This window comes from Tamandua tetradactyla, chromosome 16 (assembly GCF_023851605.1).
Source record: "Tamandua tetradactyla isolate mTamTet1 chromosome 16, mTamTet1.pri, whole genome shotgun sequence".
Classification (NCBI taxonomy): domain Eukaryota; kingdom Metazoa; phylum Chordata; class Mammalia; order Pilosa; family Myrmecophagidae; genus Tamandua; species Tamandua tetradactyla.
The window spans coordinates 31,768,064-31,795,404 of record NC_135342.1 but is presented as its reverse complement, the minus strand read 5'-3'; the positions used below and the strand labels follow the sequence as shown (position 1 = coordinate 31,795,404).

The 27,341-nt window shown below is 36.2% G+C and overlaps 1 protein-coding gene and 1 pseudogene across 1 annotated transcript; both read left to right on the top strand.

Moving 5' to 3' along the window:
* The first annotated feature begins 3,911 nt into the window (after positions 1 to 3,911).
* LOC143658400 (vomeronasal type-1 receptor 1-like) lies at positions 3,912 to 5,982 on the top strand. Its single transcript, XM_077130481.1, has 2 exons — positions 3,912 to 4,011; positions 5,030 to 5,982. The coding sequence occupies exons 1-2, from the start codon at positions 3,912 to 3,914 to the stop codon at positions 5,980 to 5,982; spliced, it is 1,053 nt and encodes a 350-aa protein (XP_076986596.1).
* An 11,971-nt stretch (positions 5,983 to 17,953) lies between these two features.
* Positions 17,954 to 20,553, top strand: LOC143658399 (coiled-coil domain-containing protein 186 pseudogene; annotated as a pseudogene).
* The last annotated feature ends 6,788 nt before the right edge of the window (positions 20,554 to 27,341 follow it).

Below are 27,341 nucleotides of genomic sequence, written 5' to 3'. Positions count from 1 at the left end.
TGTGCTGTGTGGGAATTTCATTGAAAGTCATCATCCCCAAGGAGAGCATGCAAGATATAAGCTCCCATATCCAAAGGAATGAAAGAGGACTCCTACATCACTCCCTATACAAAACTTAACTCAAGTTGGATCAAAGACTTAAATATAAGAGCCCAATATCATAAAACTCCTAGAAGAGAAAACAGAGAAATGTTTTCAAGACCTACTGAAAGGAAGTAGCTGCCTAGATCTTTCACCCAAAGCACAAGCAATGGAAAAAAAAAGATAAATGGAAACTCCTCAAAATCAAATATTTCTGTACCACAAAGGACTTAGTAAAAAAAAGTGAAGAGGCAACCAACTCAATGGAAGAAAACATTTGAAAAGCACATATTGGATAAGGATTTGATATCCAGTATATATAAAGAACTCAACAACAAAATAATGAACAACCCAATTGTAACATTAGTAAATATATGAGTAGACATTTTTCCATAGAGGAAATACAAATGGCTAGAAAGCTCGTGAAAAGATATTCATCTTCATTAGCTGTTAGGGAACTGCAAATTAAAACCACAATGAGATATCATCTTACACCTATAAGAATGTCAGCTTATTAAACCATGGAAACTATAAACATTGGAGAGAATGTGGAGAATTTGGAACACTTATCCACTGCTGATAGGAATGTTCATTGGTACAACCTCTGTGGAAGAAAGCTTGGTGGCTCCTCAGAAAACTAAATAATGAGTTACTCTACTATCAGCAATTCCACTACTTGAAATAGACCCTGAAGATCTGAAAACAGTGACATGAACACACATATGGATGCTGAAATTCATAGTGGCATTATTCACAATTGCCAAAATATGGAAACAAAATAGGTATATATATATATGTTATCAACAGAAGAGTGGATGGACAAAATTTGGTATATACATATAATGGAATATTATGTTGCAGTAAGAAGGAATGCATGGATGAAACTTGAGGACATAATGCTGAAATAAGCTGGACACAACAGGATAGATACTGTATGTCTTCACATGTGATCCCACAACAAAATATGAACTCACAGTCTTAAAATGTGGAATATAGGGTACCTAGAGATAGAAGCTAGAGAAGGGAGAGTTGTTACCTCGTGTATACAGACTTGATTATGAGAAAGAAGTTAAAAGTATAGGAATGGGAGCAGTGTTAATAGTACATTAGTGGATTATAAGTGATAGTGCCATGTGAAGGTGAATATGATTGGAAGGGTTTGTTTAAAGCCATGGATTTCATGGATTAGCACTAGAAGTATAATTAACCATGGTGTTTGTGAGAAGATGGCAGAGTAGGGTGCTATAGAAAACTAGTCCCTCCACCAAAACATCTAATGAACTAGCAGAAACTCTCTGAATCAGCTATTTTGAAATTCTGGAGTCTAGTGGATTACGTGAAGTACCAAGGGAAGAAGTGGAGGTAGAGGCTTGTAAATTGCAGTAAAACCTGGTGAATTTCACCCTCCTTGCAGTGGCTATCATCCCCCTTCTCTCAGCCACATTGCAGGCAGCACTGGAAACTGCAGTCTTGGTGCAGCTTGCTGCTACTAGGGTGGGGTTATGTCTTAAGGTGAAACAATGAACATTATTAAGAGAACATTGGTAAAGGCTATATTTGTATAGGTAAATTAACAACCTGTATTATTGTACTTTTTGGTTTGTAACTCTTACTGCCCCATATGGCTGAATGGGAAAATGGGTAACATCACATTTAAAATCGATGTTAATGGGCACCCATTATTTTAAAGGTGTATTCTGAGACATTATAAAGGAGGAAAACAGAAATATATGAGTGGAAAGTTTGTACCTACTAAAACTAGGTTGGTTCTAATTGAAGTAAGTGGTTATTATTTTAAGATCTTAATTGTGATTGCCAATGTAACCAGAAAGAAATATTTAAAATATAGAAAATAAGGAAAGAGGAAGGGAATAAAATGCTATGATTAAAAAAAAGGAAATCTGAAAAAAGGGCATTAATAGCTTAATTCAAGGACAGAAAACTCAAGACACATAGAAAACAAATGGGTGAATAGCAGAAGTAAATCCTTCCTTCTGAGTTATTACCTGACATGTCAGTGGATTAAACTCCCCTATTAAAAGGCAGAGATTGGTAGATTGGATTAAAATCATGATCCTTCTATATCCTGTCTATAGACATTCACACTAAGTTCAAAGACACTTGAAGTCTGATCACTTTTTCCTCTCTTTAAACAACTGCTGTATGGGGTAATGCTGAATTTCATAGCTTCAGACCTCTAATCTTGTGTCATAATTGTCACATAAATACCAAAAGTTTCAGGGAACAACCAGGCTATACACAAATAGATCAGCATCCCAGAATTTAGAAATAATAGTTACAACTCCAGAATAGATGTGAGTGCTCTAAGAGCTGACAGTCTAGGACCCTCTGCAATAAGCCCTGACCTGAAAAGCTTAGCTCTTAACTTCACTCCTCCAAGTTTGTATATTATAGTTAGTCCATATGAATGATGCATATTAATATTTGTCTTTTTGTTTCTGACATTTCATTCAACATAGTGTCCGCAAACTTCATTCACTTAGTTGCATGACTCACAATTTCTTTCCATTTTGCAACCACTCAGTAGTCCGCTGGATGTGAACACCACAGTAGTCTCTTTTATTCCTCACTTGTTGTATCCTTAGGTCATGTCCAGTCATTGCAAATCATGAAGACAGCCCCATAAACACCAGTGTGCAAATTTCCATTCATATCACTCAGTTCCTTCAGTTATATGCCTAGCCATGGAGTTGCAGGATCTTATAGCAAGCCCACCCATTGCCTCCTATTTTAATGTGCTGTTGAATTCAGTCTGTTATTATTTTGTTGAGGATTTCTGCATCTATATTCATAAGATATACTGGTCTGTAATTTTCTTTTCTTGTGGTACCTTTGTCTGGCTTTGTTGACCTCAAAGAATGAATTAGGGAGTCTATCCTCTCATTCAGTTTTCTGGGAAAGTCTGAACAGAATTTGCATTAATTTTTCTTTGAATGCTTGGTAAATTTCCCCTTTGAATCCATCTGATCCTGTTCATTTATTCATTGGGAAGTTTATGGTTACTGATCCAATCTCTTTATTAATGATTGTTTTGCTGCGATCTATAATATCTTCTTGAGTCAGTGTTTGTAGTCTGTTGGTTTTTGGACTGTGTCCATTTCATCTAGGTTATCTCCTTTGTTAACACACAGTTTATCATGGTATCTTCTCCTAATACTCTCAGTGGTCTCAGAAATGGCAAAAATCATATTTTGGAGACCAAACCATGGAGTTGATTAAGAATGCTGCAGAACCACATTAGTAGTTTCCTTTTCTCACTTGTTAAATCTCAGTTTCCTTCAATTAAAATTTAATGATTTATTTCAAAAGTAATTTCCCCTCCAGCTGTTTCTGCCACTTCTGGTGGATATTTTATTATACACTTTTTAATAGCTTTCAATAATTTGCACAAATCATGGCTAATCTTCAGAGATAATCACTCCCTGTGCAGACCTTGTCACTGCTGTTGCGGGAGAAATGATAATCACTACCCAGGAGGAGATGAGATCACTGTGTTCCAATTTTTATCTCAAGGTTTGGATGCCTTCCTTCCACACTTGCACACAGGCTACCCCTGAACGCAGTGTCCTGGAAGCAAATGTTAATTTGGTAAGTGTCTATTTTTTTTTCCCAGATGAGTATCAGATTGGTGGTTTGATTTTGTCTCAGAAAAACCAGTATATGCAAAATTAATTCTGATTTTAGGATTGGAACATAAAACAACATGCATATAACCCCCCCAAACACACACATGCACACAGGACAAATGGTCTTTGAAGGGGCCACAGGCATACCACCATTCTAGTCTTCTTGAACCAGGGCTTCCTAATATGTCACTTCTCTCCTTCCTGAGCCAGAAGCCTTCCTTTTCCTATTCTAAATACATCAAAGCTCACAGCATTTATCAAAAGGTGCCACACTACAAGGCAGGTAACTAGCAGCATTAAACTGATGATGATGAGGTCCCAGCTGCTAAGCAAGCACCTGGTTTATGGATGACAGTTGCTATTATGTGTCTGTCTTTGTTTTGTTGTTTTGCTTTGCTTTAGCGGGATTAGGTTGGGCTCAATAGAAAAGTACTAACATTTATTTTGCATCTAGAGATGAAATTCTCATTCTATGCTCCACATTAGGAAACCAAAATCTTTTAAAAACAAATGTATGGCTGAAGAATATGGGGTTCTGAAAAAGGGATTAATTAAGGACTTCAAGGTCTGCTGATATAAAAATTATTGATATAAGAATTGGCTTTTAACCAGATTTTGAAAGTGCCTTGCTATTTTCATTTTTCTATAATCTTTTACTTTTTCTACCCTTTGAGATAGCTATTTACCAAACCAAAATACAAACTGGATTTTTAAATATTGTGACTGAAATAATACCCAAGCTCTTTGGTGGGCAGGTTTACCTCCCTCTTAATTTAGATCCTTCCTATAGAGTTAAACCCTATGTCCACAGAACCCCTAATCTCAGGTGAAAATTGTGAGCATTCATTGTCCAGTGCCTTTCTACTGTTCTTCAAAGGTACTACTGATCAATAACTAAAGCAATGTGAAGATTCACAGGCTCATAAGAATATTATGGTTCCCTGTTATTTCCTGGTGTGCATTTAGAATGTTCATTATGCTTTATTTTTTAATTTTTTGGAAGGTATCCTTCATCTTAGAGTAGTTTATATGTAAAATTTTTAATTCCAATAAAGATATTTTATGTGCTCTTGTTTGGCCTACAATTGGTAATGATTTTCCTGGACAAAGATTATAAAAATACACTCCATTATTTTCCAGAAAATCTTCAGTGAATAGGTCTTGGACACATGGGCCCATTTCAAGTGAGAAAATATTGGTTAAGCTATGTACTGGAAATTTCTGGTTATGGTGATGGTAAAATAGATTCATTTGTTTCACTACTGATTCCTATGGCTTCAATTAAAATTGGTGTCCCCTAGGTATTGATGTGATGGAGTCTGCTAAATTGGAAATGGGAATTATCTTCCTCGTACAGACAGGAGTTGGCATCCTGGGAAATTTCTCACTCCTTTGTTTTTATAACTCTGCTTTGCTTACTGGAAAGAACTTTAGACCCACAGATCTGATTCTCAACCAACTGGTCTTAGCCAACTCCTTGATTCTTTATTCCAAAGGAATCCCTCAGACAATGATAGCTTTTGGATTGAAATACTTCCTTGATGATGCCAGATGTAAACTTCTCTTCTATTTTTACAGAGTGGCCTCAGGGGTTTCCTTCACCACCACCTGCCTCCTCAAAGGCTTCCAGGCCATTAAACTTGACCCCAGGATTAGTAGTTGGATGGAGCTCAAGATTAGATCCCCAAAGTTCATTGGCTTCTGCTGTTTCCTCTGCTGGATCCCTCATCTCCTAATAAATATATTGGGTCCCGTGATAGTGAAAGGTCCATTGAAAACCAAAAACTTCAGTTTGATAAAAGATGCTGTACACTGCTCTTGGCCAAAAACAGAGGAATTTAAAGCTCTTTATATACTAATGTATTATTCCACTGACATTGCATCTTTGATATTCATGGTCTGGGCTAGTGGTTCCGTGGTTCTTGTCCTGTATAGACACAAGCATCGAGTCCAACATATTCACGGAAACAGTCTTTCCTCCAGACCTTCCTTTGAGGCCAAAGCCATCCGCACCATACTGATCCTGGTGAGCTTATTTTTCTCCTTTTACTCAATATCTACTATTTTGATTCTTTGGGTGATTGTAGATGGAAGTCCAGGCCAGTGGAGGGTGAACATCTCTGCATTTGTGGCCTCATGTTTTCCAACAGTCAGTCCCTTTGTGCTTCTCGGCAGTGATCCCAGAGTCTCTCAGTGCTGCTCTGCATTCTGCAGAAAGAAAGCGATTTTCCATAATCTGGTTGCAGTGCTGTGAGTCAGTCCAATCTAGGATATTCAGTCTTTTATTTCATTATTTTGTAATACTCAAGGAATGATTATGTGCCAGTTACTCTGCTCGGAATGTGTGATACTGTGGTGAAGGCACTAATGTCCTGCCTACAGAAATCTTATTATAGAGATAAAAATAGATCAAATATAAATATCGTACAACTAACTGCACAAAGATTACTTCATTAAAGTGTGAGTTTTTTTCAGTGAGGAAATTCTGCACTTATGTAATAGAACCAAATTTCTGAATTTGGGGATATGGAGAAATTCTCTCACCATGAGTCTTATGCATACTCCTTGAGTATTTTAAGGTGTTGTGGAAGCTTTATTTGATTCAGCTGCTTCTGACAAAAGAAAAATAATCTGAGAGATCCCATGTTAGTAAGGAATTGAAGCCTAAAGAAACGGTAAAAATTTCATATGTATTTGGAGTGTACAGAGAGATGGAGAAGTGATTTTATGAGAAGCTGAAAGGAAGATGATGATAAAATGCTTAGGGTGGGTTAAGAAATCTGAAATTTGCTTCAGAATATGACAAACAGTGAAGAGGCTCAATCAGGCAAGCAAAAATGCCACTGCATATTTATACAAAAACTTTTCGTACAAATCATTTATAAAATAGTTCATTGAAAATCAGTTATTTTAGTTAATAGCATTTAACTCTGTTATTATAGTTTTTATTAAAACTGTTGAAAATTTATTCTTGAAGGAAATTTATTATACATTTCTGAAGTCCAATATTAAGTATTTAGTTTAGTTACAAAATATGTTTCCTCAGCACTTTTCACCAAAAAGAAAAATTTCAAAAACCTTACTACCACAGGGTATAAAATGTTAGATTTTTCTGCTAAAAATTCATCTCTTACTGACACAACTCTTGTTTACTTTAAGATTTCAAGTTAATCTTTTGTCATCCAAAATTTTCTGGTATATTGTGTAAGTTATTTGAATTTGCCTATATGAATCCTGGAATTATAATCCATGTATTGAAATGTCTACAGCATAGATTTATATTTTCACCAAAATTATGAGGCTTAACAATTGCCTAATTACAGAATTTTCATAATTTCTTTATGCTTATTATTCCTTTTTAAAATGAATTTTCGCGTGTTCTGTAAACATTTCATTTGTTCATTTTGAAAGCTTTTTATAATAGTAACAAATATACAACTCGAAATTTCCCATTTAGCCACATTCAAGTATACAATTCAGTTATTAATTACATTTATTATATTGTGCTACCTTACCGATGTCCATTACCCCTGTGTTTTTCATCACCCAAAACAGAATATCTTCATCCATTAAATTCCAGCTCTCTCAATTTCCAACCTACCCTCCTGCCCCTGGCAACCTATAAACTAATATGTGTCTCTACAAAATTTGTTTCTTCTAGGTGTTTCATACAAGGAAGCGTGTACAATATTTATCTTTTGGCAGCCGGTTTATATCACTCAACGTGATATAGGTGTTTCATATAAAAAAGATGATACAATATTTTCTTTTTTGTGTGGTTTATTTCAGTCAATATGATTGAATTGTCAAGATTTATCTATCTTGTAGCATGCATTAGAAGTTCATTCATTTTTACACTGAATAATGTCTCATTATGTGAATATACCACACTCTGTTTATCCATTTATCTGTTGACGGACAGTAGGGTCACTTCCACCTTTTGACTATTGTGAATAACGCTGCAGTGATCATTGGTGTACAACTATCTGTTCAAGTCCCTGCTTTCAGTTCTCTTGGATAGAAGAGGTGAAATACGGTACATCTGTTTTGATTTTCCTAGGAACCACCAAATGAATATGATTTTACAATGGCTGCATCATTCTATGGTGCCACCAACCATGTAAGTGTTGCTATATCTCTGCATCCTTGTCAGCACTTCTTTTCTGTTTTAAATAACATCCAACCTCATGGGTGTGCAGTGATAACTCCTTGTGCTTTTGAATTTCACTTCTCTATGGCCAATGATAGTGAGCATGTTTTCATGTACTTATTGGTTATTTATATATCTTCCTTAAAATTTTTTCTTTTCAAGTCCTTTCCTCACTTTTTAATTGGGTTGCCTTTTCGGTGAGTTGCAGCTGTTCTTTATATATTTTGTGTATTATATGCTTATTGATATATGGTTAACAATTATTTTTCCCCTTTTTTGTGGGTTGTCTTTTCATTGTCTTGATAGTATCCTTTCATGTATTAAAGTTTTTAATTTTGTTGGTCTATTTCACCATTTTTTTCTTTTAGTGCAAGTACTGTTTCTGTCATATATATAAGAAATCAGTACCAAATTTCAGGTTTCTTGTATTTTCTACCAAATTTCTTGTAATTTCTACCAAATTTCTTGTATTTTCTTCTAAGACTTTCATGGTTTTATCACTTATGTTTAAGTTCTTTATACATTTAGAGTTCATTTTTGTCTACGGTGGTGAGGTATGGATGCATCTTTATTCTGTTGCAAGTGAATATCCAATTTTCCCAGCACTGGTTAATATCTTGGTAACCTTGACAAAAATCAGATGTTCATAGTTGGAGGGCTTATTTCTGGTCTCTCAATTCTATTCCATTTGCATATATTTCTACCTTTATGCCAATACCACACTGGTTTGATTATTTGGCTTTGTACTGAGTTTAAATCATTAAGTGAGATATTTCCAACTTTGTTATTCCTGTGTTATATGGATGGGGCTATTCAAGGCTCCTTGCAATTTCATTGCAATTTCATATGAATTTGAGGATTGGTTTTCATATTTCTGCAGAAAAAGCTGGTTAGATTTTGGCAGGCATTGCATTGAATCTGTATCTTTGGGTAGTATTGCCATCTTTGGGTAGCATTGCAATCTTTGGGTAGTATTGCCATCTCAATAATATTGTCTCCTTACCATGAACACAAGGATGCCTTGAAATTTATTTAGGTCTTTTATTTCATTCAGCAATGTTTTGTAATTTTCAGTGTATATAAGTCCTTCACATCCTTGGTTAAATATATTCCTACATGTTTTATTCTGTGAGGAGCTATTGTGTGAGGGATTTCTTTTTAAATTTCCATTTCAGAATATTCTTTTAGGGTGTATAGAAACACCTGATTTGTGTTTGTTAGTTTGTCTCCCTACAACTTTGCCGAATTTGTTTATCAGTTCAGATAGTTTTCTTGTAGATTCTATGGGATTTTCTACATAAAGGATCATGCTATCAGCAAACAGAGTTAATTTTATTTTCTCCTTTCCAATTTGTATGCTTTTTTTTTCTTTTTCATGATTATTTGCTCTGACAAGGTCTTCTAATACAATGTTGAACCACAGTAGTGGGAGGGTGCATTTTTGCCATATTCCTAACTTCAGGGAGAAGATTTCATTCTTTCAACACTGAAATTGTAATTTCTAATGTAAATTTTTTTACAATTATGATCTTTGCTCGTTCCTGGGTATTTGAGTATCTTAAGATTATTTTGAAAGTTGATTTCCCTCCTATATAAAATTTTGCTGTTGATTGGGTTTGTGTTGAAGGTTTCTTTTGGCACTAGGTTAGGGTAACATTGAACAAAGATGCAGCTGGATGATATGCAAATAAGAGTTTCCAAATGAAAACAAGTGAAAGAGGTGTTGACAGGTGTGTTTAGATTCCAGTGTTGTTTTGATCATCAGTATGGGTACTTGTGACACAAGTGTACACTTCTTGTAAAAATTTATTGAACTGTGCACCTATAATTCACGTATGTTTATCAATACTATACTTAAATAAAATTTACCAAAAATGTTTCATGCTGAAAATCCTCATTAGCCACTCAGGTGTGTCATCTCTTTCCAAGACCAATTTTCATATGTCTCCCTTTATTTCCACTCCATTCTCATGTTGTACTGATACCTCCAGCTCAGCTAACAACTTCATATTGTACTTTTTGGGAAAATGGAAGCAGAAAAGAAGTTCCCACTATATGCCAAACCAAATTGACAGATGTAGCTTTAGAGATACTACTATACTCTTTCTTCTCTCTCACCACTGTACATGAACTGTCCCTGCTATGCTCAAAATGCAATGCATCAGTGGGCTCTGGATCCTATCTCCTCTTAACAACTAGATGGGTTTAAACTTGGTGTTCTCTCTCTTCTTCTTCTTCTTCTTTTTGTTTTTATGTTCTCTCACTTCTGTTATCTATTTCACCTCTCTGTTGACCTATACCCATCAGAATACTGACTGACATCATCTCTCTTGAAAGGAAAACTCTCTAATACCACCAACCACTTCCAGCCCCTTTCCATTTCGTGACACACCCTGAACCTCTTTTGCAGAAACCACTCCATTAGGCTTGCAGTTCTCAGAGGTTCTCTTGTCCATGAAAACTTTATCTCTGTTATCAAGTCCCCCGGTCACTCCATTGACCTTATGTCATTTAATCGCTGAGGTTTTCAATAAATTGGTCAACTCTCCTACCTCCAAAACATGGCCTTTCAGCCTAGATCTTCCTTGAATTCCAGACTTATTTGTCAAACTTTTTACCTGTTCTTCCAATTTGAGTCTCTAGAGACCCCTTGTCTTATACTGAACTATTTTTCCTTATCCTAGCACCAAATTGTCACTCCCTCAGTTTTTTCCACCTGAGTAAATAACATCACCATCTCCCTAGTACCTTTTTCTTTGTTGAAAAATATAGCCATTTTCTGTGCTTGAGTCATCATTTCTATGAACATTTATCCTATCCTTTAGCAAGTGCTATTCACAAGCTAAACTAAAGTGGAGCATGGCTCTAAATGTAAAATCTTAAATCAGAGATGTTCCAGAAGAAAACATGACAGAATCTTTGTGACCTTAGAGTAATTAAAGATTTTTACGATACAATGCCAACAACAGGAACTCATCTGCAACATATATTGCATTTTATCAAAAGTAAATATATCTACCTTAGAAAAAATATTGCACAAGAATGAGTAGGCAAGCCACTAATGCGGGAAAATATTTGCAACTCACAATTCAGATAAATGACTTATTTCCATTACATAAAAAGAACTCTTATAAAAGAATGCTAAGAAAATATTAAACAAAAATTGACTAGAAGATTTAAATAGCCAATTCACCCATAATATATAAAAATGGCAAATAAGCACATGAAGCATGCTTATTAGACATTAGGGAAATGTGAATCAAAATACAACGACAAAACTAAGAGATGAAATTAAGGGAAGCTCACAGGAAAAAAACCCCGAGAAGCTAAGAGAGGCAGAGCTAAGCTCAGAGTGGAAGCCACTGAAGCCAGGAGCTGGAAGCAACAAAACTGAGGGGAGAAGGTTCAGCAGACATCGTCATGTGCATTGCTATCTGACTGAGGAGCCCAAGCTTGCCAGTGACTAAGCCTCAGAGAAGAGAATTTCTTGAAGGCTTGAAGTCTCAAAAGGGCCTTCTAGAGTTTGCTGTTTGATTTATCTTCATCGTCACAAGTAACTAAAGGTCAGTTCCATGAAGGCAATTTATACGCCTCATGAGAAATTCTGTGACTGTGGGAAAAAACCAGATGAACAATCCATTCCCTCCTTCAAAAGCACGTTTCCCAGTGACTCTCTCGATACTGCTGCATGTCACTTGATGTTTCTGTTCCACATTTTCTGCTTCCATGTCTGTCTTTTCCGCCAAGGCAGAGGCCAAGGCTCATTCTTTTCTTATTCCCAAAGCTCAGCACAATGTCTGGAACCTAGGGAGAACGCACAACTGGCTTGTAGAATGAGAAAAAGGACTACAAATGTCCCCTAGCTCCATCTTTTGCTCTCTCGCTTAGGGGATGACACCAGTGTGTGTGTGTGTGTGTGTGTGTGTGTGTGTGTGTGTGTGTGTGTGTGTGCACGTGCACATGTGGAGGGCAGAAAGGTGGTGGTATATAGGGAGGTGATAAGAGTAGATTTCTGGACAAACAAGAGATAGCAGAAGGCTTTGCAAGACATGCTTTAAATCTATGCCTAATTTCTCACTAGGTAGCTTCAGCAAGTTCCTTAACCTGCATGAGATTCAGTATCCCATCTGCAAAACAAATATGAAAATAACAACTGGTTTTGCAGTGAAAATGAGACATGAAATCTCTCAACAAAGCATTTGATACTAAGTGCCCAACCATGATGGTCAATATTACTTCAATTTATTATAATGTCTCTCTCTCTTTTTTTTTTTTACATGGGCAGGCACTGGGAATCGAACCCAGGTCCTCTGGCATGGCAGGCAAGCATTCTTGCCTGCTGAGCCACCACGGCTCACCCTATTATATGTCTCTTATCCTAATTTTAAAACAAAAATGTAGTAATTCATTCACTGACAGTCATATTTATGCCAAATGTATATCTCCACTGCATGTGGCACACTGCTCTGGAAAGAAAACCAAAGTTTCATCTGTGTGTGTGTATTAACTTTATTGAGGTATAGCTTATAAGCAAAAGAATTCACCCCAAAATGTATCATTTTTGACAAATGTATACACCAATGTAACCACTGTCACCTTTAAGACATAGAACAAATCTGTCAACTCCTGGTGTCTCTTTACAGTCCATCCCTTACCTACCTACCCCTCACTGTAACCCAAGGTGCCACTAACGGCTTTCTCTCACTATCTTAGTTTTGCCTTTTGTTGAACTTCATGTAAGTGGAATGATACTGTAAGTATTTTTCTGCCTGGCTTATTTTGTCTAACATAATATTTTCAAGACTCAAAAAAAAAAAAAAAAAAAAAGAAAAGCCCCTCATTGCACGCCAATTCAAATGACAATTGTAAAGGTTGACCATATACCTATTGGTTGGGGTGTGGAAGAACTTCTATTCTCTTACATGGCTGTGGGAATAGTACTGCTACTTCAGAAAACAATTGGGCAGTTTCCTGTAAACACACACACTTATCACTGAACCCAGCAACTCTATTCTTAGGTATTCACTCAAATGAAATAAAAATTCGTGTTCATGAAAATCCTTAAGCAAATGCTTATACTGAGTTTATTTATAATCTCAAAAAATATGAAAAACAATTCCAATGTGCCCAAAATGCAAAATGGATGAACAAAGGTTACATCCATACAATTGGATACTACTCAGCAATAACAAGAATGAACTACTGATACAGACATTGACTAGGATCAATCATAAATGCATTAGGCTAAGTGAAAGAAGTCAGACTCAAAGGATGCATACTGTCTAACTCCACTTATCTGACACTCTAGGAAAGTGGATCCCTGAAATTCTAAGATCAGAGGTCACATTTATGGTTGCCGTGATATTTTATTGGTCATGTTGGACCGCTTTCTGAGTAATAAGTCAGATACCGAGGCTGATTTCAGTCCAACACCAAGAAAACTGGAAGGAAAATTTATTACTCATCCTGTAATGACTGGGGAAGGCAGGTTTTTCATAAGCAGGTCCAGGTGGCAGGATGGAGGCAAAGAGAGAGGATGGGGCCATAGCCGCTAGTGGGTGGGACTGAACAAAATTTTGCATGAATGGGCTGGAAGTTTATGATGTTTGAAGATCTTACCAGTGCCAAAGAAGGGACTGTGAGCAGATTTCTTATCAGCTTCTTACCATATGGGGGAATAGGGGAGGAGAGAGGAAGGGTTATAAAGCTGTCAATAGCCAAACATAAAAAATTGACTCAGATTATTACACAGAAACTGTGGGTTGGGGGAAGGAGTGACTACAAATGGGCACCGAATTATTTTGCATGATGAGGCTGATCCAGATCTTGACTTCTGTGCTTGATTTACTTGGCTATATATGCTATTAAAACCTGCAAAATATTATATTTAAAAGGGTAAATTTTCCAGCATGTAAGATTGCAAATAATAAATGAAGAAAATAATCAATGGTAAAGAATGGATAATATTAATTTAAATCTTGTGCTCACGAAAAGAAAAAGTGACATTTGTGTAGTTACTTGAAGGGAATGGGTAACAAGCACTCCACGTAGCTATTGTAGGGAAAAGGTGAGTAATTCATGCACAGGTCTAAAATTAAAGGATTTATGGAGTTTGTTTAGAAAATAGCAAGTGTTCCAGGAAGGCTTGAGTGGAGATAGTGAGGGCGAGAATTGTAGGAGAAACATTTAAAGGGTTGAGCCAAACAGGGTCAGGGTGGGCCTCACAGGTCTTTGTGAGTAGTGAGGTTTTAATTTTTATAGGAGAATGTATTTGGGGGGTTGGATGTGATTTGAATTCACAGAAATTAATAGGGGCATTCTGGCTGGTTATTAGAGACAAGCTCATGAAAAGCACAAAGAGAGAGGAGGGAGACTTTTGAGAGAAAGTTGTCAGAAATCATGTGTGAGGTAATAGCAGTTGGGTCCACTTGGTTATCAAATGTAGCGGGGAAAACAAGTAGGCTATCAAAGTCTTTAAATGTAGCACACAATTTGCTCATGTATAGTATAGGGTGCACAAGATATGATGTATGAGGGAAAGGAGTCAAGACTTGTGACCTGAGGAACCAGAAGGATGGAGCTCCCAGAGCAGAAACGGTGACTACTGGGGGTGGCAGATCTGGGAGCAGAGTTTCAGGATTGCACTGCTGATGGTGTTTGGGGTGTCAAGTCCAAGTTGGTGACTGAACGTCCAGATGGACAAGCTGAAGAGGTAGATTGATTTATGAGTCAAAGCCCTGGGAAAGTGTGAGCTAGAGATGTAAGTCAACATAAAGATGATGTTGTCAGATTTGGTATTGGATGAGATCTACAAAAGAGTGAAGGTAGATGGAGAAGAGGAAGAGCTGAGATATGAGTCTGGGCATACAACCTAGTCCAGTTTTTCACATTTTACCACTGTACCCCTCTACTCCACCTCTCTGGGTCACTATGGCTTCCTTTTTGTTCCTCTAATCATGGAATTTTCTCACCTCATCTCTCTGATAGTTGTTCAACCTTCTGCCTGGAATCTTTTAACCCATCTTTGCTGAGGCTGGTTCACTCAGTTTATTGTCATCACAAAGAAACCCAGCCCTTAAAAAGGAACATTTGGTCCCTTCCCTCAGCTTAAATATTTCTTTGACTCTTTTCTTATTATCTTTTCCATTCTGTCCATTCTCTCCTTAGTTTACACCCACATTTAAAGTGACTTCTGACTTTTACCATCTTATTTCCAGATTACTGACAGATGGAAAGTGGATTTAACAAAAGCTAGAAAACCAGAACAACTTTTCCTAGGCTTAGAATAGAAGGACAGACTTTTGTTCATTGGTGGTGGGTAGAGAGAAAAATAAATTACTCCTAGTAATTTCAGCAGATTATTTGATGATACAATGTACAGTAGTGCAGTTCATGCCTGAAGTCTATGGTTTAACAGAGAGAATGTTGTGGGGGTGAGAAGTTATTTTTTAATTTTTATTCATGAAACATCCACATTCAAACATAACATTCTTACCTTATGATCGTTCCATTCTTCTTATATAATCAATAACTCACAATATCATTGCATAGTTGTATATTCATCATCAAGATCATTTCTTAGAAATCAGAAAAAGAAATAAAAAGAAAACAAAAAAATTCATACATACCGTACCCCTTACCCTTCCTTTCATTGATCACTAGTATTTAAATCCACTAAATATATTTTAACATTTTTTCTATTATTTATTTATTTGTAATTCATATGTTTTACTCATCTGTCAATAAGGTAGATAAAAGGAGCATCAGACACAAGGTTTCACAATCACATAGTCACACTGTGAAAGCTACGTCATTATACAATCATCTTCAAGAAACATGGCTACTAGAACACAGCTCTACATTTTTCAGGCAGTTCCCTCCAGCCTCTCCATTACACCTTAACCAAAAAGGTGATACCTATTTAATGTATAAGAATAACCTCCAGGATAACCTCATGACTCTGTTTGGAATCTCTCAGCCATTGACACTTTATTTTGTCTCATTTCACTCTTCCCTCTTTTGGTCGAGAAAGTTTTCTCAATCCCTTGATGCTGAGTCCCAGCTCACTCTAGGATTTCTGTTCCATGTTGCCAGGAAGATTTACAACCCTGGGAGTCATGTCCCTGTAGAAAGGGGGAGGGCATTGAGTTTGCTTGTCATGTTGGCTGAGAGAGAGGGGCCACAAGTGAGCAACAGAAGAGGTTTCCTTGGGGGTGACTCTTAGGCCTAATTTTAAATAAGCTTAGCCTATCCTTTGTGGGTTTAAGTTTCAGCCTATTGCTTTGGTTGTCCCCACTGCTTCTGAGACTATCAAGTATTCTCCACTTGGGAAAGCTGAATTTTACCCCTTTCTCACCATTCCCCCAAGGGGACTTTGCAAATACTTTTTTATTCACTGTTCATATCACTCTGGGATTTATTGGGGCACCACTCTGGACAAACCTACAAAATCTCATGCCCTACTCATGTTTTCATGTACTATGTTGTTCAGTTAAGCTCTTCATATAAGTTATATTAGGAAATGCACTAGTCAAAATATGAATTTTGTACCAAATAAGCATTTTTTGCTTTAGTCAGTGAGAGGTTATTGAAAGCTTCATTTATTAAATGGAGTTTAAATATTTGGTTCACCTGGGGCTTTAGGACAGAGTTTGGGTAGTGTAGCCAGGTCATAAGACTGTTTCAGGCCTCTACTCCCTTGGGGGCTCCTCTCTCTTCCCTCTCTGTAGCCTTGTTTTCCCGACCCCTTTCCTAAAGTCTGACCTCAATGGAGAAAGTTAGATCTGGCCCTCCAGCTGAGGAAGCCTGTCTTCAAGTGTCCACGGTGAAATATACAAAGGGCTAGAAGGCCTCCCCTCTTCCTAGATGTTCTGTGGGATGACTCCTTCCATTATGTTCTAGCCCTGGGGAGACAAGAAGCCCCTGGAAAGCCTGTGGTGGCTACTGCAGACCTCAAGCTTACCTTCATCCCAGCAGTAGCTAAGGGAAGGTGTTGAGGATTGTTCTCTAACTATCTACAGATGAGAAGCAGATAACCATGACCTCTGTGTGAGTCAACCTCCTGGACATCAAGCAGTGTGGTCCCAAGCTCTGAAGGAGATCAGACAAAAAGACAGGTCTGGCTGCATGTCAGGTCCCACCATTAAAGATATGCAAAGTTGTGAGTGAAATGAATTCTTAAATGTTTACTCAAAAATTATTTATAGACCAAGTTATTTTAGTTTTTTTTTATTTTATTGTTTCTATCCAAAAGGAATTCATTATTGTGACTTTGATAGATGGGGATCTAACTTACCCCCCCCCCATGTTTAGCTATTTGACATACAACCAGTATGAAAAGTGTGACCTCCCACTTATCAATATCACATCTACACATGATAGGGAGAAAATGAAAAAGAGGGACTATTTCATTCCACTCTGCTCATCTGTTTTTCTGTCTTGGGTCAAAACCACACTGCACATCAGGGCTTTTCTCCCCTATTATTATTGGAAGCCATGTCATATATATGAAAGAGCAGACTATAGATCATGTAAAATTTTAATGTTAAAATAGAGCACAGAAATGTAACTTTACCCAATGTCATATACAATGTTTTGAGGTTCATTACTGCCCTTCCCTTACAATCAATTAACACAAGAGCTATGAATGTCCTGAGTCTTTGGTAAACATCATCTTAATTTTTTTTGTAGTTCATATATTTCCTAAAACTTATATTGTTTAGTTTGACCAGCTCCTGAATTTGGTATGAAAGGAGATATACTATTTGTGTTTTTTTGTGACTAGATCCTTCCACTTGAGTTAGATTCATCCTTGTTGATTCATATACCAGAATTTAGTTCATTTTCACTTCTCTAGAGCACTCCATGGAGTGAATATCCCAGCATTTACTATTCCATGATGTATTTTCAAGTAAACTTATTCATCTTGTCATGTACTCAGCTTGAAAAGAAGGGAAAGTCTCTGCTCACCCCTGCCAGAAGGAACTGGACATGATGAGAAGGTCCGTTTCTCCTGACTACCTCCTTCCCTCTTGCACTGTTGTGGATGGGCACTTATTCTGGACTCTCGAGTAGTATGTATCTCATTGGCATCCCAGGAATTTATGAAGCTTCTACGTTTACAGAAGCAATGAATCAAAAAACTTATTCAGAAAGTCCTTATGATAGGACTTATGATACAGACTGCACCAAGGAATTTATTTCAAGGATAAAGAATGTTTCAGCATCAGAGGATTTATTGGAAGAAATAGAATATGAGCTCTTATCTACAGAATTTGCAAATGAAAACCGAGTAACAAATGGAAAGAATAAGGGTGAACATGCAATAGTTATATTTGAAAAATGTGTACAAGATAAGTATCTTCAGCAGGAACATACAATAAAGAAGTTAATTAAAGAAAATAAGAAACATCAGGAGCTCATTTTAGACATTTGTTCAGAAAAAGACGAATTAAGAGAAGAATTTAAAAAAAGAACAGAAACAGAGAAGCAGCATATGAGCACAATTAAACAGTTAGAATCAAGAATAGAGGAAATCAATAAAGAAGTTAAAGCTTCCAGAGATAAACTAGTAGCTCAAGATATTGCTGGTAAAAATGCAATTCAACAGTTACAAAAAGAGGTGGCCCATCGGATTGAACAGGTAATATTTTTTTTCAAAGGCCAACAAAAAATGTGAAGAGGCACGCCAGGAAAAAGAAGCAATGGTAATGAAGTATGTAAGAGGTGAGAAGGAATCTTTAGACCTTTGAAAGGAAAAAGAGATACTTGAGAGAAAACTTAAAGATGCAAATAAGGAATGTGAGAAAAACACTAACAAAATTAAGCAGCTTTCTCAGGAGAAAGGAAGGTTGGACCAGCTGTATGAAACAAAGGAGGTTGAAACTGCTAGACTCATCAGGGAAATAGACAAGTTAAAGGAAGATATCAACTCTCACATTATTAAAGTGAAATGGGCACAAAACAAATTAAAAGCTGAAATGGATTCACACAAGGAAACCAGAGATAAACTCAAAGAAACAACAACAAAGTTAACCCAAGCAAAGGAAGAAGCAGATCAGATACAGAAGGACTGTCAGGATATGATAAAAACATATCAGGAGTCAGAAGAAATTAAATCAAATGAGCTTGATGCAAAACTCAGAGTCACAAAAGGAGAACTTGAAAAACAAATGCAAGAAAAATCTGACCAGCTAGAGATGCATCATGCCAAAATAAAGGAGCTAGAGGACCTGAAGAGGACATTTAAGGAGGGCATGGATGAGCTATGAACCCTGAGAACAAAAGTGAAGTGTCTAGAAGATGAACGATTAAGAACTGAAGAAGAATTATTAATCGCCAAAAAGCTGAAATTCAGAATTTATTGGACAAAGTGAAAATTGCAGATCATATGCAGGAACAGCTGCAAAGAGGAAAACAAGAAATTGAAACTTTGAAGGAAGAAGTGAAAAGTCTTAATTATTTGATTAATGACCTACAAAAAGACATCGAAGGCAGTAGGAAAAGAAAATCTGAGCTACTATTGTTTACAGAAAAGCTCACTAGTAAGAATGCGCAGCTTCAGTCTGAATCTAATTCTTTGCAATCACAATTTGATAAAATTTCCTGTAGTGAAAGTCAGTTACAAAGCCAGTGTGAACAAATGAAACAAACAAACTATAATTTGGAAAGTAGATTGTTAAAAGAGGAAAAACTGCAAAAAGAGGAAGTCCAGACTCTGCAAGCTGAACTCACTTGTAGATGAACAGAAGTTAAAACATTGAATACCCAAGTAGAAGAATTAAAAGATGAATTGGTAACTCAGAGACGTAAACATGCTTCTAGTATCAAGGATCTTACCAAACAACTTCAGAAAGCACGAAGAAAATTAGATCAGATTGAGAGTGGAAGCTATGATAAAGAAGTCAGCAGCAAGGGAAGTCGTTCCAGCTCATCAGGGTCCCTTAATGCTCGAAGCAGTACAGAAGATCGATCTCCAGAAGATACTGGGTCCTCAGTAACTGTGGATAACTCCAGAAGTAGACAAGGCTATGTTGATTGAGAGGATAGTAAGGCTGCAAAAAGCACATGCCCGGAAGAATGAAAAGATAGAATTTATGGAGGACCACATAAAACAATTGGTGGAAGAAATTAGGAAAAAACAGAAATAATTCAGAATTACATTTTACAGGAAGAATCAGGTACACTTTCTTCAGAGGCGTCTGATTTTAACAAAGTCCATTTAAGTCAACGGGGTGGCATCATGGCATCTTTATATACATTCCATCCTGCTGATAGTGGGTTAACATTGGAACTCTCTCTGGAGATCAACCGAAAATTACAGGCTGTTTTAGAGGATACATTACTAAAAAATATTACTTTGAAGGAAAACCTAAAGACACTTGGAACAGAAATAGAACGTCTTATTAAATACCAGCATGAACTGGAACAGAGGATGAAGACCTAACACAAAGTAAAAAGACAAAAGCCACCCAAGGAACAGGGGCTGGTGACCAGTATTGTTGGAAACTTTCCCCTGCTTTGTGTGTCAGCCAGTAAAACGTGTTTGCTTCATCTGTACAAAAAGTATCCTTTTACAATACAAATGAATTGTTGTGTGTACTGTAAGAGGACAAGCTTTGATGACATTTGTTTTTCTGTGGTGCAATACAACAGCCTGTTATTGAATAAAGAAAATGTAATATGAAAAAAAAAAATAAATATATAGTTTTAAGTAAGTTGCGCAGACATTCAGTCAAAATTTTACATTTAGCAATTGATTTTGATTGATTTTATTTAAAAAATATTTATGCTCTCCTGTGACTTTCAGGTTTTCTGGAAAATCCTCAACAAAATACTGATAAACCAAATCCAAATCATATATTAAAAGATTATACAACATGACCATGAGGGATTTATTCAAGGAATATAAGGATGGTTCACTATAAGAAAATCAATCTATGTAATACACCACTTTAAAAGAATGGAGGGGGGAAAAAACCATGATTAACTCAATTAATGCAGAAAAGCATTAGGCAAAATCCAGCATCCTTTCTAGCCATTTGAATTTTCTCTATGGAAAAATGTCTATTCATATATTTATTCATTTTATAATGGGTTACTTGTTATTTTATTGTTGAGTTCTTATATATAGTGGATATCAAACCCTTGTCCAATATATGCTTTCCAAATATTTTCTCCCATTGAGTTGGCTTCCTCTTCACCTTTTTTGACTAGGTCTTTTGTGGTACAGAAACATTTGATTTTGAGGAGTTCCATTTATCTTTTCTCTTTTCATTGCTTGTGTTTTGGGTGAAAGATCTAAGCAGGTACTTCCCTATCTAGGTCTTGAAAACATTTCTCTGTTTTTTTCTTTTAGGGGTTTTATGATACTGGACCCTTATATTTAGGTCTCTGATCCAATTTGAGTTAAGTTTTGTATAAGAAGTGATGCAGGAGTCCTCTGTCATTCCTTTGGATATGGATATCCAGTTGCTATTATGAATGAAATATTTTCTTAATGCCTCTCCATTGGGTCATTACTAAGGTATAAAAACATTACTGATTTTTGCACATTAATCTCATATCCTACTTACTTTGCTATATTTGTTTCTAAGCTCAAGTAGCTTTGTTGTGGATTTCTCATGATTTTCCACATATAAGCCCTGGGCTTTTCCTTGTAGGGACGTTTTTGAAGACTGAGTCAATCTCTTTACTTGTGATTAATTTGTTGAAGTCTTCTATTTCTTCTTAAGTCATTGTAGGTTGTTCATGTGTTTCTAAGAAATTGCTCGTTTCCTCAATGTTGTCTAGTTGTTGATAAACAGATATTCATAATATCCTCTTAATGATTTTCCTTATTTCTTTGGGATCCTCCCCCTCATTTCTGTTTTTCTTTATTTGCATCTTCTCTTTTTGAATTTGTGAGTCTAGTTAAGATTTTGTCATTCTTGTTGATCTTCGCAAAGAACTGATTTTGGTTTTGCTGAATCTATTTTTGTTGTCGTTGTTGCTTTCCAATTCATTTATTTCTACTTTAGTCTTTTTCATTTCTTTTCTTCTACTTGCTTTGGGGTCAGTTTGCTTTTCTTTCTCTAACTTCTTCAGTTGCCCAGTTAGGTCTTTTGTGTTAGTTCTTTCTTCCTCTTTAATGTATAATTTAGAGCTATAAATTTCCATCTCAGCATGGTCTTCACTACATCGCATAAACTTTGATATGCTGTAATCTCATTTTCATTCATCTCCAGATAGTTAGCAATTTCCCTTGCAGTTTTTTCTTTGACCCACTGGTGTTTAATAGTGTATTGTTTAACCTCCATATATTTGTGAAAGTTCTATTTCTTTGGTTCTTATTGATTTCCAGTTTCATTCCATTACGGTTGGAGAAAGTACTTTGAGTAATTTCAATCATTTAAATTTATTGAGACTTTGTTAAAGATAATTAATTTACCACATAGTTTAGGTTCTCTGTTTCCTTATTGATTCACTGTCTGGTTGATCTAGCTTTATAAGAGAGTAGTGTATTGAAGTTACCCACTATGATTGTAGAAACATCTATTGCTCCCTACAGTTTTGCCAGTGTTTGCCTCATGCACTTTTAAGTGCCTTGATTAGGTAAATGAATATTATAGATTGTTTATCTTCCTGATTAATTGTCTCTTTTGTTAGCATACAGTGTCCTCCCTTGTCTCTCATGACATCTTTGCATTTTAAAGATGTCATGAGACAACCATTTAAAGTCTATTTTGGGTGATATTAGTATAGCTACCTTTGCTTTCTTTTGGTTACAGCTTGCATGGATTTTTTTTCGATCCTTTCACTTTCAATATATTTATATTCTTGGGTCTAAGATGAGTCTCTTGTAAACAGCATATAGATGGATCATGCTTTTTAATTCATTCTTCCAATCTGTGGTTTTAATTTGGGAGATTAATCCATTAATACTCCAAGTAATTACTGTAAAGACAGTTCTTGAACCAATCATCTTATCCTTTGGTTTTTGTCAGATCTATTTCTCTCTCTCTCTCTCTCTCTCTCGCTAGCTAGCTAGTTATCTTTTAAGTTGCCCTTACTAATACTCTTTAATTCTGTGCTATTCTCCAGACCTCCCTCCTTTTTTCTCAGCCCATAGAACTCCCTTTAGTGTTTCTTGGAGGGCAGGTCTCTTGTAAACATATTCTCTCAGCATTTGTTTGTCTGTGAAGATTTTAAACTCTTCATCACTTTTGAAGGACAGCTTTACTGGATAGAGAATTCTTGGCTGACAGTTTTTCCTGTCAGAATCTTAAATATGTCCTACCACTGCCTTCATGCCACCATGATACCCATTGAAGAGTCAGTATTTAGTCTTATGTGGCCTCCCTTGTATGAGGTACAGTGTTCTTCAGTTTTGAAATTCAAAAATTTGGTTTCTGGTAAGTGGGCATTGCTTCATGAATCCAGAACTTTTTTGATTTCCTCTTTTTGCAGGTGTTTTCTATGTAGCTTGGAATTTTGATTATTACAAATTGAAGACCATTAAGGAGCTATTGGATGGAAGAATACATTATTCTTTGTCAAACTGCATGGTGAGGCATCCTAAATCTTGGGCTGTGATATTAAGAATGAGAAAGAGAATTGTTCTAAAAAGTCCCCAAAAAAATGGTCATGGTATTGACTGATGTCACAGAGGCAGAAAAGATTTTGTCTTGTGGTAAATTAGAAGATAATATGATTCAGAAAAGCGAGTTTCTCTGACCTAGATCTCTTATCTCCACCATTTGTGATGTCCTTGTTTTCTTTATAATTTATTCCTGGAATAACCACAGGTTTGTTTTTCCTATTAATGGTCAAGGACTTCAAGAAAAATACTCTTCTGTTGATATATGTTTGGGCCTCAAATTGGATTTTGTGTCATAACTCTGCATCAAATGTAAATCTGGTGACATCTCTGGATGGCTTTCCTTTGTCTTACCCATGCCAAAGGTAAATATACTGCAGTTCAACATTGTCTCTAAAATGACTTCATGAATAGGAGTTATGGCACAGTGAGGCACTGGAGAGTTTAGTGCCCTGGACTTCTTTTCTATTTAGGGCACACAAATTAAGCTATCCATCTTTTTTTATAATTTTAGTGAATTTTTCCATATCAGAAGAAGAATCGAATACAGTATCATCAGTAACAGCAAAAAATGTTAGAAAAACTGACAGGTCTGTCCTGGCCATTTAGAGCATGGTGATATGGCCTTTTCAAAGTTCCTAAATTATTTCTGTTGCAAGGAGACTTAGTGGAATGGGATTCAGCCATTCAGGGTGTTCCATTGCCCTGACTTTGGACCTGGATGGGTCATATTTTCTCTGACTCTGGTATCATTGCTTTCAGGCCAAATTTGCCACATTTCCTCTTTGTGATGAATGTGCACCCAGACAACTACATTCTCCCTGGCCATTGGGCTTCCACTTTCACAAGAATCAGCCTAATGTCCCCAACCTGTTCCTATACCTGCCCTGAAAAGAATCACTGTACTGAATACCCCACCCCATACCTTGCTGCCTGCTATACAACCATTCCACTAACACAAGGACTTAGACTACTGAAAGAAATCAATTCCAAAGTAACTCAATCAAGATATTTACATGCCACAAAGACAGCAAAAGAACACTAAGCATGTCAAAATTCAGACAGATACAGCCACACCTAATGACCAAATTAAAACATACAAGGAGACACAGACATTGGAATAACTTATCAAAGATGTTTATACAACTTCACTGAATAAAATAAGTGGAATAGCAAATGATGTAAAGGGGAACAAGAAGACAGCAGAAGAGCATAAAGAGGAATTTGAAAGAACAAATAGAAAAATACCAGATAACATAGACATTAAAGACTCTGTTGACCAAATAAAAAACACACTAGAGACACACAACATCAGATTTGAAGAGACAGAAGAACGAGTAAGTGATATAGGGGACAGGATAACTGGCTTCCAAGACTCAGAACAGCAAATGGTGTAGAACATTCTCCAGGATAGATCATATTCTGGGTCACAGAACAGGTCTTTATAGATTTTAAAACAGTGAAATTATTCAAAGCACTTACTCTGATCACAATGGGTGAAGCTGGATCTCAATAACCACCAAAGAATGAGAACATTTACAAATATATGGGGATTAAATAATACATTCTTAAACAACCAGTGGGTCAAAGAAGAAATTGTGAGGGAAATCAGTAGCTAATCTGGAGATGAATGAAAATGAGAATACAACTTATCAGAACTTATGGGATGCAGCAAAGGCTGTGCTGAGATAGAAATTCATTGCCCTAAATGCCAAGATTAAAAAGCAGGAATGAGCAAAAATCAAGGATTTAATAGCACACCTGGAAGAACTTAAGAAAGAACAGTAAACTAACCCCAAAGCAAATAGAAAAAGAGAAATAACAAAGATTAAAGCAGAGCTGAATGAATGGGAGAACAAAAGAAGAAGAGAATCAATAAAACCAAAAGTTGGTTCTTTGAAAAAATCAATAAAATTCATGGGCCATTAGCAAGACCAATGAAGAACAAAAGAGAGAAGATGCAAATAACCAAAATCAGAAATGAGAAGGGATTCATTACCACAGTCTCTGAAGAAATAGAATAAATCATAAGAAGATACTATGAACAACCATATGCCAACAAACTAGAAAATGTAGATGCAAGGGACAAATTCTTGAGCAGACACAAACAAGTTATATTGACTCAGGAAGAAGAAGAAGATCTCAACAAGCTAATCAGAAGTAAAGAGATTCAAATCAGTTATCAAAAATCTTCCTACAAAGAAAAGTCCAGGGTCAGATGACTGCATAGGGAAATTTTATCAAACATTCCAGAAAGAACTAATACCAATCCTGCTCAAACTTTTCCAGAACATTGAGGAAAAAGAAACTACCTAACTCATTTTATGATGCTGATATCATTTTAATACCAAAACTAGGTAAAGATATGATAAGAAAAGAAAACTACAAGCTAATCACCTTAATGAACATAGATGCAAACATTCTCAATAAAATATTAGAAAATCGAATCCATGAGCACATTAAAAGAATTATACACCTAGACCAAGTGCATTTTATACCAGGAATGCAAGGATGGTTCAACACAAGATAATCAAATAATGTAATACAAACATTACCAAATCGAAAGAGAAAAATCATCTTGAATGATGCTGAAAAAGCATTCAACAAAATTCATGATGAAAACATTCCAAAAGATAAGAATCAAAAGTAACTACCTCACGATGATAAACAGAATATATGAACAACTGATGGCCAGCATTGTACTCAATGGAGGGAGAATGAAAGTTTTCCCCCCTAAGATCAGGAACAAGACATGGATGCCCACTGTCACTAATATTATTCAACATTGTGCTAGAAGTTCTAGCTAGAGCAATCAGGAAAAAGAAATGAAAGGCATTCAAATTGGAAGGGAAGAAGTAAAACCCTCATTATTTGCAGGTGATATGATACTATACTTGGAAGTATCCTAAGAAATCTACAGCAAAGTTATTTGAGCTAATAAACAAATTCAGCAAAGTAGCAGGAGATGAAATTACTTGTGCAAAAATCAGTAACATTTCTATACACAAGTAATGACCCTTCTGAAGAGTCAGTTAAGGGAAAAATCCCATTCACAATAGAAACCAAAATAATCAAGTATCTAGGCATGGACTTAACTAGGGATATAAAGGACACATACACAGAAACCTACATAACATTGATAAAAGAAATCAAAGGAGATCTAAATAGATGGAAAGACATTCCCTGCTCATGGATAGGAAAGCTAAATATAGCTAAGATGTCAATACTTCCCAAATTGATCTAGAGATTCAACACAGTACTACCAAAATTCCAACAACCTACTTTGAATATTTGGAAAAGCTTACTACCAAATTCGTCTGGACAAGAAAGAAACCCCAAATAGCTAAAGGTATCCTAAAAAAGAATAAGTGGGAGATTAACATTCCTTGACTTTAAAAGCTATTATAAAGCCATAGCAGTCAAAATTTTAGCATGATACTCATACAAGGATAGAAGCATTGACCAATGGAATCAAATTGAGAGTGCAAAAATAGACCACCAAATCTATGGTCAACTGATTTTTGACAAGGCCTTCAAATCCTCTGAACTGGGACAAAATAGTTTTTTCAATAATTGGGCATAGAAGAACTGGATATCAATATCCAAAAGAATGAAAGAGGACCTCATCTTACACCCTACACAAAAATTAACTCAAAGTGGATCAAGCACCTAAATATAGGAGCAAGTGCCATAAAGCTTCTAGAAGAAAATGTAGGGAAATATCTTCAAGACCTAGTAATAAGAGGTAGCTTCCTAAACATTGCAACCAAAGCACAAGCAACAAAAGAAAAAATAGATAAATGGGAACTCCTCAAAATCAAATGCTTCTGCACCTCAAAAGAATTCATCAAAAAGGTGAAGAGACACCCAACTCAATGGGAGAAAA